Below are 13288 nucleotides of genomic sequence, written 5' to 3' on the forward strand. Positions count from 1 at the left end.
GTTAAGATCAAAAGGATTTCCAGAAACAAGGGGTCACCTTAACCTATTTCTTTTTTACTTGTCAAAATAAGGTGTATGTTCCCCAGCCTTTCTTAAAGCCATGGTTCTGCCCAGCCCCATTTTCCTTGGGTAGAGCTGTCCAGCTTAAACAAAAACTTACCTACAGCGTGTCTCACAGAATGAACAGGGCACAAAATCCCAGAACAAGCCAGGATTCAGCTGGCAAATGGCTCCTCAGAACCCTGCAGGCACAGGTACCCAAGTGCTGCACAACTCCTGGGCAGCCAGGAACTGGTACAGGCAAACTTATGCTCCCATGGAAAGAGAGAGGGCGTCCCACTACTAAAGGAAACAAATCTTTTATTCATGAGCATTCTCATTTTAAATTCACAAATTATGAAAGGAAGGCAAATCAGAAGAGACTGCCAGAGCATCTTTTAAATGATAAAGGTATAAATTTTTCTTCTGAACATTTCTAATTTAGGAAAGAAAAAGGTTGCATAGGCTTTCTACAGGTGTGCACACAAAAAAAATTGAAGTACATGAAGGTTTTACATTACAATTCAGTGTACATTGGCTACTTGAAAAGGAAAGTATTTAATTGCAATTCCAAGACAGCTATTGGAACGACCTACAGAATAAGGCTTATGAATATTTACTTTTCAGTCCTGTGAAATATACCGAACACATGACTATCAGAAAAATAAAATGACACTTGTGAATCCTATTCTGGAATCTCTCACTGATGGGATCTTTTCAGAAAAGACTGTTTCTGTGTTTGTGTCTCCCAAGTCACTTTGGGAAAGAACCACTTGTAATGGCATCAGGGGATTCTTACAGCATCAGAACAAAACAAAACATTGATCAGAGCACAAGTGGAATGTTCTTGGCATGCAGAACAACCAACCATGCAGACAGAAAAAATCTTCAATAAAATACAAGCAGAAAATTACTCAAATTTCTCCTTAAAAGAAAGGCTACAGCATCTCTGTAGCCTCAACAGTCACACCATCAAAGCTGAAGGAGGTCTACTCCTTCAGTGGCACAGGCCTGCATGCCTGACACAGAGAGGTTTGCAATGGCTATTTTAGTGAGTATGTCTTATTCTTTGGTGTGTGAGAGAGTTCTGGGAGGATGTTCCATGTGTTTCATTCTGCTTTGTCCATTGTTCTTTGTGATGATACTACAGGCTGTAGCAATACTTCTAGGTACTTACAGACTAACCTCTAGAACGTGAGTGGATCCATATAAAGTGAATTCTTGCAGGTGATAACACATTTTCCTGATGATACTTGGTAGAAGTTCGGTAAATACTACAACAGCATCATTTGGTTTTGTTACAGAAAACTATTACATCAACTATTCCTAAAAAATATTTTTTTCCTTAAAAAAAAAAGTGTCAGGTACAAAACCAAGCTCATACAGTCCACTTCTTTTAAAAAATAGGATTTAAATCATTTAGAATATTAATCTTTCTAATGTGCAAAAGAAAAAAAGGACAAACAAGCAGACAAAGTAGGATGTAGGAGGAAAAGGAAGCCACACCTTCATTAAATAGGGATCTGAAGCTCAAATGTAAAGATCTATTAAATATTATGTCCAAAAGAACAACTAATGGCATGTTTCCTTGTGTACACACCTCCGCTCAGCCTTTTCATTTGTTCAAGAGATTGACACCTACCAAAAAACCAAAATGCAGGATGCACAAGGACTGATGTGAGCAGTGCTTTGAGCTAAATATCTTTGTGTAACATCTATGAAGCATAAGTTAGTGTATTAAGATAGCAGACAAAAGGCACAAAATTAATCAGTACTACAGACAGGTTAGGCATCCATGCTACTGTGGGTTAGAAATACAGTGGTTTCTTTACGGGTCACTGTGGAAAGGAGCACTGAGCAGAAGTCAGCACATTTTACAAGTGCCTTTTGCTGCCACCTCTCTCAAAAACATCTTCACTTTCAACAAATACAATCTAAAAAGCAACAAAGCCTTAACACACATTTAGAATCCACTCTCAGTGTCACAGTGGTTTCCTTACAAAGCAAGTAAATTGTTACTTTTACATCAGAAAATTATCTGAGAAGACTAGTTGTATCATCTCAACTCATCCAAATGTTTCCTCTGGAAGCAATCCCCTGGGTCAAAAGGATAAGAAACTGGAATACAGGACTGCTTGGAGCCCTAACACAGATTAGGGACTCTGAGTAGCTCTTTTTCCAGAGCAGTCAACAGGACCCACCTCTGGGCTGGTGGGGAAAGCTCACACACAGCACAGCAACACACAAGGATGGGGCTCCTGCACAGCCTGAATGCACCAGCAGTGGTTCCACTGGAAAGGCAAAGGCTGTGACCAGCAGAGCCCAGTACTGCCATGCCTCTCCTACAGCGGGTGGAAAGCTGAGGCAGGAGTGAGCTGGAACACTGCAGTTTCATCTGCCAGAAGGGATTCAGTGGAACATTCAAGCCAGCAGTGCTGGCATGACAGTAGCCAGAGAACTACCAGAGCAGCTGGTCAGGGGTGACCAGAGAGATCAATTAAACAGCTGAAGTATGAACAGACAGAAGAGTGAGGACACAACGGGTTAGTGCCAACAACATTCTTGAGAAGGTATTGCTACTTCTTACAGGATGGCAGAAAATTCACACTCGTAAGTGACAGGAAACATGCCCTTAACTCAGCATCCCAAGAGCGAGCGCAGTCAGTGTATCATTCTTATGTCAAAGTGAGTTACTTGGTGACTGCTTAGACAGAACAACTGCCATTAAGAGACACGTCACATCTTAAGTGCAAAACATTTTTGGCAAAAGTGAAAAATAGAAAAACCTTAACCAGTACTAATAAAAAAGTATTTTCTTAAATACTAGCACAGGGCCTGATCCTGCAAGCACACAACTCGGGGAACCCCAGCTGCGCCCAGCCAGAGCTCTGTGCCCTAACACTTAGAGGAACAGGTCTTTGAATCGCTGTTAGTGTTTGTACTTGTTTACATGTAGTGTAAGTAATACACACACAAACACAGACACACTGTGTGTACATGTGTGTATTTATGGGTGTGTGCATGTGTGTCTGTGTATCTGGACACACAAAATGGTTCCTGAATAAACTCGAGCTCGGGTTATTTTGAGATGCATCATTCACAGTACGGAGCTTCCCGTGGGGATCTTCTGGTAACAGGACCTATCCCATGACATCCTGAAGTTACATACTGTATCAATTTAATGCCTTTCAGGTAAAGTTATGAGCAACTGCTCTCTGCCATCAATGGGTCTTCCAGAGAGGATTCAAGTACAGCCAGCCATCGCCCTGCAAGAAAATTAAGGAGAGTTTACAAACAAGATTTATAAATACTGGATCTGTGTGTGTGTCCACATAAAAACTAAAATAAGACTAAACATCAAAAAGTCACTCCTGTCATCTGAAAATTCTGTGTTTAATGAACTGACAAGTAATCAGGGTGGGAGGGAAAACTACCAGGGGGAAGAGAGGCAATGGGAAGATGTAACAAATAAACTGCTGGTTTAATAGCTGCACACACTGGCTAATGTGACAACAATTCCCTCTGTCAGTATTAATTCCCCTCCACCTTTGCTGCAAGAAAGGGCAAAGACAAACTCAGTAAAATCTATTTCCTTTCACACAAATGAAACCCAAGATGTGTTTAGGATGCCCATGCTTAGTTACATTGGATAAATATCCCTAGACTCTGCTCACTTGAGTGTGCTGAGACCAGGATTAGCAGAGGATGTGATCATGCAGCATTTGCAAACTAAGGGCTGGATTTTACAGAAAAACACACTGCTTTAAGGGCTTAACATTAAGTACCAAAAATCCACATCAAAATAAATCTAACTGAAGAAAAATGAACAAGTTTATACAGTAGAGACATGGAAAAATCCATTGATCTTCAAGAGCCAGACTCTGTCAAAAAGAGAATTTAAAGCAATGACTGGTACAGAACATTAGCCCATGGTAAAACCCACAGACATTCATTCACCTGTACCAGCATCCTCCTCTGTGCAGAAACACACAAAAGAGTCTAAAACAAGGGACTCCAAGTACCTCTTTGACAAAATATTTGGGTTTCCAGGGTGTTGCGAGAGCTGCTCGCTGCCTCTCCTCTGCTCGCTGTCTCTCTTCAAGGCGGTGCTTGTGTTCCGTGGCTGCATCGATGTTCCCTTCCTTCAGGGAGTTGGTGACATGCTGCCACAGGTGCCTGGGGGTGGAGAGGGAGCACAAGGCACAGAGTGAGAACACCTCTGGCACAGCCCAGTGCCGAAGCTGGGGAGTTGCAGGCCACTGCCATGCTCTCCATGCTGGTTTTGCAAGTCACAGAGCTTGGGAACCATCACTCTCCTGGGATACCCATCGTGTTTGTGGACCAGATTTTCAGATTTGTCCAACTCCTGGTATTTTGCCATGCAAGCTAATTTTCTTGGCAGCTTCTGTTCATGTTGCTGACTCTTCACCACCTGAGGTTTCTTTTCTCAAAGCAGGTGGATTGATTTCCGGTTCACATTATTTACTGATGATCCACCCTCAAAGGACAGGCATTTATCCTGTGCTTATTTGTGGTTCATTTAAAGGAATGTCAGCCAAAAGCCAAGAGTGCATTAAATTGGGACACTGACTGTTTCCACCAGGTCACTAACAGAGGAACTGATGCACTGATCCAGGGAGCCCTTCTGGGTCTGTGCTCTACATTCCCAGTTACAATAATTATCAGTATATAGCCAAACGTGTTTCTCACACAGCTGACACTTCTGGATGCAATGCCTTATATCAGCCCAGCAGAAACTGCCCAGAAAAACACTGAAAAGAATATTAGAATCACAGAATGGCCTGGGTTGGAAGGGACCTTAAAGACCATCCAGTTCCAACCCCCCTGCCTTGGGCAGTGACACCTTCCACCAGACCAGCTTGCTCAGAGCCCCATCCAGTCTAGCCTTGAACACGCTCAGGGATGGGGCATCCACAACTTTTCTGGGCAACCAGTTCCAGTGCCTCACCACCCTCACAGTAAGGAATTTTTTCCTAAAATCCAATCTAAACTTGCTCTCTTTCTGAAACCAACTGCAGCTTTCATGTTTCCAGGATTGTATAAATGAGTTTCTGTTTTCTATTTGATAAACTGCAAATCCTGCAGAGACACTGGTTGGTTGCAATTTGCTTACTAGTATCTAAAATATACAGTAAATACACTGAAGAGCTACTAGTTTCCTTATTTACTGCATTCTTTTTGTTCCAAACTACAGGGGGAAATGAGTTTATGGATAAGCAGTCTTACAAGGAGAAAAATTATCTGACCCTGCACAATGACTCAAGACACTGTTGTACAATAAAGATGTTTACAGATAATAACTTTAACTCCTGATTTTAGATCCTCCAATAAAATGTTCCTAAATTCAATAAAAGAATTGATTTTTCTGAAGATAAGCATCAACAGTTATTGACAGTGAATAACAGAGTATGTTTTTTCCTAATGTACCTAGTCAGAGTTAGGTACATGATGTGGGTGCCAAGAGCCTTAAAACCACGGTGTGTGTCTGTATTTATAACTCACATTGCACCACATTTTATATACTTATATATACATATTCTAAAATATATCAAACATTAAATACCAGTTTAAATTATATGATGCAATACTACTTGCAACAAACTGACTAATTTGTCTGTCACGTTGCAATCACTCAAAGAAGCAGGTGAAAATACCGCATTACCGTTTTCCAGACGCTCATTAACACATCCATGCATTTTTCCTATCTACAAAATGGATGTGCTCATCACTGCAATGTAATTTATGCTCCAAGGAAGCAATACCCAGCTCCAGCTGTCTGTGCCCAGACTAATGTGCTGTAGGAAGGGAGGCATTTCTGAACCACACCATTCAGAACTGCAGTTTGCTTCCCTGCTCTGTTCCCACCAAGGGTCAGAAGCAGAGCACTGTAAGCCCCTGCCCTTACCTTGATTCCAGTGGGCCTTGCTTTGCTATGGGCCTGATCTTTTTCCTGATAACAGGCAGCTTGTTGGTGTCGATCACTTTAGTGTCTCCGTTGCTGTAGGTAAATTCCAGTGTACCATTCCACTCTCCCTGTGCCTTGCACACAATGGTGTTGGTGGGATTGTGTTTCACTTCAGCTGTGACCCTAATACAAGAGGGAAAGAAAAAGGACCACAGAAATAACTGGTACCATTTATTATCAACATATGAAAGCACCACATGGCTATGGTTACAAGCAGCTTTTTACACCTACAAAGCAATTTTTCAAACAAAGTAGTGATGCTGTCTCCAAAACCAAAGGACTCATCCCAGGAAAGCTCTTCTAACACAGCAACAGCTTTGAGATGACGTTCTCCCAAAGTACAGCAGTAGCCCAGCTTAAAACTCTGATACTCTGCTCTAACCCAGAGCTGGCTACCTCAGCAGCCCCAAACAACTCCTGAACTTCGTGTGACATTTTCAATATATGTTATCTCCACACCTGAACACAATGCTGTCAGAGACCAATGTCAAAGACTGCAGGTACCTTTCTTTTCTTCCTTTAGCTCTGCAGGGTTATTTTTCAGCTGCTGAGAGGCAATGATTAAAGCCGTCTCAGCAGCCCAAGAACTAGTCTGAGAGTCAGCAAAATGGACAAGTAGGACTGAACAACCAAAATGCAGGGGAAAGTTTTATATGTATGTCTACAAACATGACATATGTGCTTTAGCAAGGCATGTCAACTAATCTGTAAACTAAATTACCAAACTAATACCACACAACTTTACCAAATTTTCACTCACCTTGATGGCATGAATTATTAATATCCACTTTTCAGAAAAAATACCTGTCAAACCAGCCCATGCAGATATTTGCCTGAACACAACATTGAAATTTTTGACAAACATATGGAAGAATAATTAGACCAACTGAAATCAAACAGAGGTACCCATATAAAAGCACAGTCTTCTCATGGACACTGTGAGAGCCCAGAGTGGAACAAGAAAAGGGTCTGTGTATATTAATGATTGTGGCATCAACTTGAGCATGGAAGCAAGACAGGAAGCTGTCTTACACAGTGCCTCTTCACACCCTTAATAAAGGGGAACAAAAGACATGTAAATAACAGTTTCATTATCTGGAATTTCAGTACAAAAATGGGAGTCCCCAGTAGGGAGCTACCACTACAGGCAGTGACATTTTCGCTCCTCTCCAGGAGCTCCACCTGGAACACCAATTCATCCACAAGACACACAGAAGCAGCAGCTGATGTAGCAGAAATATTGCCTTCTCCACATGCATTTTTCTCATCCTGCATTTACAGCATCTTTTACAAGTGACAAAGCCTGGAGAGATACATTCACTTTATTTTAATGAGAGAAATATATCCAACTCAGTTAAACATCATAATATGTATAACTACAATAAACTGTGCTCTACAGATGTAAGTCATCTCCAACACTAATAGGAAAAGGAATTCAGGTATCTGTCTATAAAATATTCGAAGAGAAGAACTGAACAGACACCCCAAAGTCTTTCCACTGCAATCCAGTAGCAGGTAAAGAGGAGTGAGACAGTAAGTCCCGTACCTGTGGACCTTCCCTCCATAGAATGGCTTGGTGTGGAACGTGACCGTGGCGGAATAGCCCGTTCTGGCACAATTGATGTTGACTTTCCCTCCAAGCTCCACCCATGGGATGGTAAGTATTGAGCGAGCATAGGCACTGGGCAGGGTGAAAACATACTCCTCTTCGTGCTCCATCAAGTGAAGAACACCTGCGGAGGAAGAGGGTGAAAGTGAAGTGATGAACGTTCACTGATAAAACCTGACAATCACTGACCAACTAATTACTGTCAACAAAATGTACATCCACAGAGAGCATCATGAGCAGCCCTCCTTGGAGGAGGGTACTGTCTGCTAAGAAAGAAAGTCGGCTCTCTGCAACAAATTTCTCCCAACAAACATTTTCGAAAGCACAGATTTAATGTGTTCCCTGGGGTCCCACAGGGTAACAAACAGCTTATCAGATAATCTGACTGGATTACTCACTTTGTATTACTAGCAAGCAATAAACTGTTAAAAGCTGGGAAAATTTCATGCAAAAAGCCACACTGAAAATTCAGTTGCTTGCTCAGTGTCAGATCGTAATCTGCCTCCAGAAAAATCATGGGCATGGCCAAAGGATTCTTCACCTCTCCATTCAGTCTGGCACACCCACGTCCTCTCCACTAATTTCCTACTGATGCATTTGTTGGTGGGAGTGAAAGGCTCTCTCTAGGTCTGCATGGGTACAACTAGGAAACATGCCATCTAGAAATCCCCCATTAAGTTTGCTCCTTAATTTCCAAATCTCTGTTTTCCCACACAGTCTCTGCAAAAATCTTGCATAACCAAAGAGGGGCCCAGCAGGGTCACGGCTCTACTACCACCAATACCAGTGTCTCTGCCAGGCAGAGAAAATTACTGGCAATTGTATCTCATTCTGTAAAAGTTCCTCCATCCTCAGGACTATGAGGTTGTAACTAGAAACAACATGCAACAGCAGTGATTTTTCAACATTATTTGGAACCACAAAGACAGTTGCCTGCCTGATCAGACCTTTGCTTCCCTTGGGGTTAAGGATACAACTCTATCCCTGCCATAACCGTAGTCTGGTCTTCAGGAGAACAGGACATTAGACCAGGTAAAGAGCACCATAAACTGTGCACGCAGAGCAAGATCACGCCAAATGTCTGTAGTGTGTTGTTTATTAGAGTTTTATAGTCTTCTGTGTCCAGTTTATTAAGAGCTTAAAGGCAAAAATGACAGCTTTTATAATATTTTTTCACAACAGGGACTGAAAATAACCCATCACAGGAAGCACTCAGAACCCAGAAATATTTGGGAAAAAAATAAAAAAAAAGAGCAGGAAAGTTATCTTGACATAGTAATAGTATCTGTTTAGAAACAGGATGAGCTTGGGCCCATTTGCCTTCACCCTGCGGCAGGCAGGGGAAAAACACACTGGTAGTGGTATTGATTAATCTATCAGTTTGAGCGAATAAGGACACAACTTTTTCAAAGTGATCTCACATTTAATGATGAAAACGCACTAAACAGGAACACAACACTACTACTGCCAACAAGAAAATATGCCTTTAATGCTGTATGAAAACATAAAACCTAAAAAGACATTCAAAACTTAAAAGCACAGAGCTCTAACAGAACCATGATCTTAAATATTGGCTCCAGCTCACAAAACTAAATGCACGCGCAGGAAGCTCTGCAACTTGTCACTTCTGCATTTTTTAAACTGTTCCACAGGAAAACATTTGCAAACCAGAACACATTTATGCAGTTGTTCTCACAACCTGTGCAACCCCAGCCTGCCAGCAACAACACAGCCAGTGCTCCTACTCCAGCAGGTCTGACCAGATGAGTGGGGAGTGCAAAAGCACAAACACAGAAAAGACTCGTCTCAAAATGATCTTTAATCATTTCACCTTGGCAAGTTACAAGTTCCTGGTCTCATGTGCTGCACCCTCACCAGCAGAGAACAGCCAGGAAGACACAACTGGAAAACACACAGACACAGATTTTGCCTCAAGCTTCCTTGACTTCACATCTGCAGACAAATACTCTGGACTGGTTGCTCAGAGCCACATCCAACCTGGCCTTGGATGTTTCCAGGGACAGGGCATTTACAACTTCTCTGGGCAACCAGTTCCAGTGCCTCAACACCCTCACAGGAAAGAATTGTTTCCTATTACCTAATTTTAACCCACTCTCAGTTTAAAGCCACTACTCCTTGTCCTGTCACTACACACCCTTGAAAAAGTCTCTCTCCATCTTTCTTGTAGGCTCCGCTCAGGTACTAGAAGGGAAGCAGAAGCTTTAAAATAGATGATGACATTCAAAAAGGAACAAAAAGCCAATGGGTATTGATGAAACACAGAGAGGAAACATGACCATCTGTAGGTGGTCATTTTCCACATGGAATTATAACAGGTTTTAGACTCTTTTCTCCTCCCCTTCCCACTTGTTCTCCACCATCTTCATTATGGTCACAGGCAAGAGACATGTGTAGCCACCAACTGTGGAAAACAGTGTGTGGTGCCACCCATGAGGTCATGTTTCCTCAGTGTTAATGGTCTGAGCACAGACAACTCCTCACACAGTGAAAAAGCACTGTCCTGAAAGCATCAGCTTCCAACATGACAATTTGGAGGGTTTTCTTGTTGTGAGGTTTGTGTTTGGTTTTTCTAAAAGACAAAAGGTCTAACAGCAGTGCAGCAGGCAAGTGTGGTGTTCACTTCTCTGGGAGAACCTCGCTGTATTTGGGAACCACACCTCTCTGTGAGCTTCTCCAGAGCCCCCAACCTATCCGAGCCCTGCCACCCTCCTCTGACCATTACTGCACGTCCCCACATGAGAGCAAACTGGTTGATGAACACAATTCCCTTCTGGGTGACTCTAGGTTTGCTTTTGCCCCTCTGATGAGGTCAGGAGCTTTTTTCCTCCCTCCTTGAGTAGGAGGGATGCAGAGCTGCAATGCACACTGCCAAACACTTTGAAAGTGAAGAGCAAACAGCAGCAGTGACCTTCAATGTAAATATTTAACCACCACAGCAGGTGAGATATTAAAAACTGAACCCAGCTCTCTTGGCAGTATTTTTAGCATCTGGTAGCATACTGTTTGAATTCCTTAAACACCTGAATAAACACACTTTTAAATGGAGTGCTATCTCACTTGAAATACGACTCCAGCTCAATGATTCTAATCTAAGAGAGATTAAAGGGCAGATCTGAAATAACCACAACTTGATAATACTTCTAGCATTAACTTGACTGTTAGTTTTGCATTCCATTATTTGCAGAGTCCACATGCAGAACCTCATTTGACTGAAGCACCATGAACACTGTGGCTGCACTGCCACCTCTGAACAGAGAGCCCTGATCTCTCAGGCAAGAGGGTGCCAAAATCACACCACGAGGCAACGTTTATTACCAGTGTCACAAGAATTCATGCCCAGCCCTGCTGCATTTCAGTCTTTAGATATTAAAAGCAGAAAAACTAAACCCTAAGAGTTACATTAAAAAGTGTTGTGTAATTTTAACATCTGCTTATAAGTACCATTACATTGCAACTGATCTTTAAAAATATCTGCAGGAAAATACACAGGCCCTTTTGCTTTCCTTGCTTCCCTGCTGTAAAGGATTATTCATGTTTAGTTTAAAATTGGCTGTAAGTAAATACATGTCAAAAGTTGTAGATGATTCTCCCATTTTCAGTTTTAGACTCTCCCATTTTCAGTTTTCTGCTCTCACATCAAAGAATTCTTTCAAAATCTGCAAATTCTTTAAAAACAATCTTGAGCATTTAAAGGCAGCTATTATGCACAGAAGAATCAGATCAGGACTCTGGGAGGACCAGTGGATTTAGTAATCTAGTTTATTAAAAAAATGACACAGAGTGCAGAATTTTGCATTTTCCCCTTGGTATGTTCTCAACACCATTTACTCCTCCTTTTGACTACAGCAGCCTATTCAGAGTCACACTCCTCCTGATTCCTCAGCCTGCACTAAAAGAAGTGATGGTCCCAACATATCATTTCCCCAGTCTGACTCTTACATGTCCCTTAGTGATGCTGCAGCTTTGCCAATTGATTTTCCAGTAACACATATTGACAAAAAACCCAGAGGAGGCCCAGGCTCAATAAGCTGCTGAAGAGGCACGTGCAGTGTGACACTTCCCACTGACTGCGCCTCCAGAGATCAATCTGGACAACAAATGGTACGTGGGACACAAACAGCACGTGGCAGTTTCCTGAGTTAAGGGGCTCTTTGCTCTGCGTGCACTATTTGTAACTGGGCACTAAGAGGAGTAAGTGAGGTTCGAGATGAGCCCCACACAGGTGTAAATGCATCACCCATGGAGCAGACTGGCACAGGGAAACAGGAGGTGCCAGAATGGGGCTCTTATCATCTCATGAGCACTCCAGCCAGCTGTGTTGCACTGCTCATTTGTCAAAGACTGGAGCCACTTGCTAAATTAAGTAATGAAGGCCATGCTATATGGAAACTGTTCTGAAACCACAGGGCTAAAAAATATTAACACAAAAATTAGCACTTAGGACATAGCTCCAGTTGCATGGACTAAATCGATCTTTGGGACTGGTAAATTAAAAAGCCTCTAATTTCACTGGACTAGAAATTATAGACATGTACAGCTATGAATACATACACATCCATATAGCTGAAAAAAAGAAAAAAAAGAGAGAAAAAAATATATATTTCACTTTCTTTTAGATTTGTCCTGTAAAGAGCACTGAATCTTTTCCCTACCCATCAAATCTTTTCAGGGCTGATTTCAATTTAGAAAATAATTTTTGGAAGCCTATACCTCACTAGTTTTTAGAACATTTAAAATAGCAGGAGTAAAAACAGCAGACATAACTAGCCACTTGATAATACAGAGCAATCCACTTAAATGTACTTTATGCTCTCTGCAAAATTAACCCATGAATCAAAGATGACACTTTTTGTTGGATTTTGCTGGTTTGGAACAAAACCCAAGAGCAGAAAATGCACAGGCACAGCCCACACTGAGGGGTGCTCATCATGGCTGTTCCCACTAAAGCATCCTTGCCCTACAACCAGTATCTGTTTGAAGATTCTGTGGCACACATAAAAAACGATTAAATATTTACATTGACTCTCCTATCCCTTGCTAATTTAAATCTTAATGTGATCCTATTCATTACAGCCCCTTCTCCCCCCTCACTCTCTCATTAGTACATAATTAACGTTAACCAGAATTAGGGACTGCACAATGCAACATGAAGCCTTTTATGCAAAATACCTTCTTTTCTATTCAGGGTAGCTTTCTCATGAGGAAATTCAGAGCTGACTACTCGGAAGAATGGGGGTTTTGTTATATAGTGAAGAAAAAAGTTGAGACATTTAATTAGCAAGCCAGATTTAGACCCCTCATAACCAGAGATGAAGAAGGGCGAGCATATAAAACAGCTTCTCACATGGATTTCCAGCTGTGCTCTCCCACTTTTTCTGCATCTCTGCAACTGAATAAACAAACAAAAACCACTGACAAAAAAAAAAATCTTAGTCACTGTGAGGTGCAATATACAGGAAAAATAATACAAATAAGATACTGAGCTGTACCCTTTGTACAACACCATTCTGTTCTTAAATCTACTCTTTAAATTCTTTTAGAGGGCTTTGTACTTGACACTCCATGCCAGCTTCTAACAACAAAGCATAAAAAGCAATATGCTCTATATATCTAAGGACATTCTAAAAAACATG

At 41.7% G+C, this 13288-nt stretch overlaps 1 protein-coding gene across 1 annotated transcript in view; it reads right to left on the reverse strand.

The window, feature by feature from the left end:
- Nucleotides 1-343: 343 nt before the first annotated feature.
- OSBPL10 (oxysterol binding protein like 10) overlaps nucleotides 344-13288 on the reverse strand; it is a 110381-nt gene continuing 97436 nt past the window's right edge. Inside the window, exons 9-12 of the mRNA XM_071561136.1 lie at nucleotides 7572-7758; nucleotides 5966-6148; nucleotides 4062-4215; nucleotides 344-3305 (exon numbers count right to left, since the gene is read on the reverse strand). Coding sequence (XP_071417237.1) covers nucleotides 3261-3305; nucleotides 4062-4215; nucleotides 5966-6148; nucleotides 7572-7758 — 569 coding nt within the window. The 3' untranslated portion in view covers nucleotides 344-3260. The remainder of the gene's footprint in view (nucleotides 3306-4061; nucleotides 4216-5965; nucleotides 6149-7571; nucleotides 7759-13288) is intronic.

This window comes from Pithys albifrons, chromosome 7 (assembly GCF_047495875.1).
Source record: "Pithys albifrons albifrons isolate INPA30051 chromosome 7, PitAlb_v1, whole genome shotgun sequence".
NCBI lineage: Eukaryota > Metazoa > Chordata > Aves > Passeriformes > Thamnophilidae > Pithys > Pithys albifrons.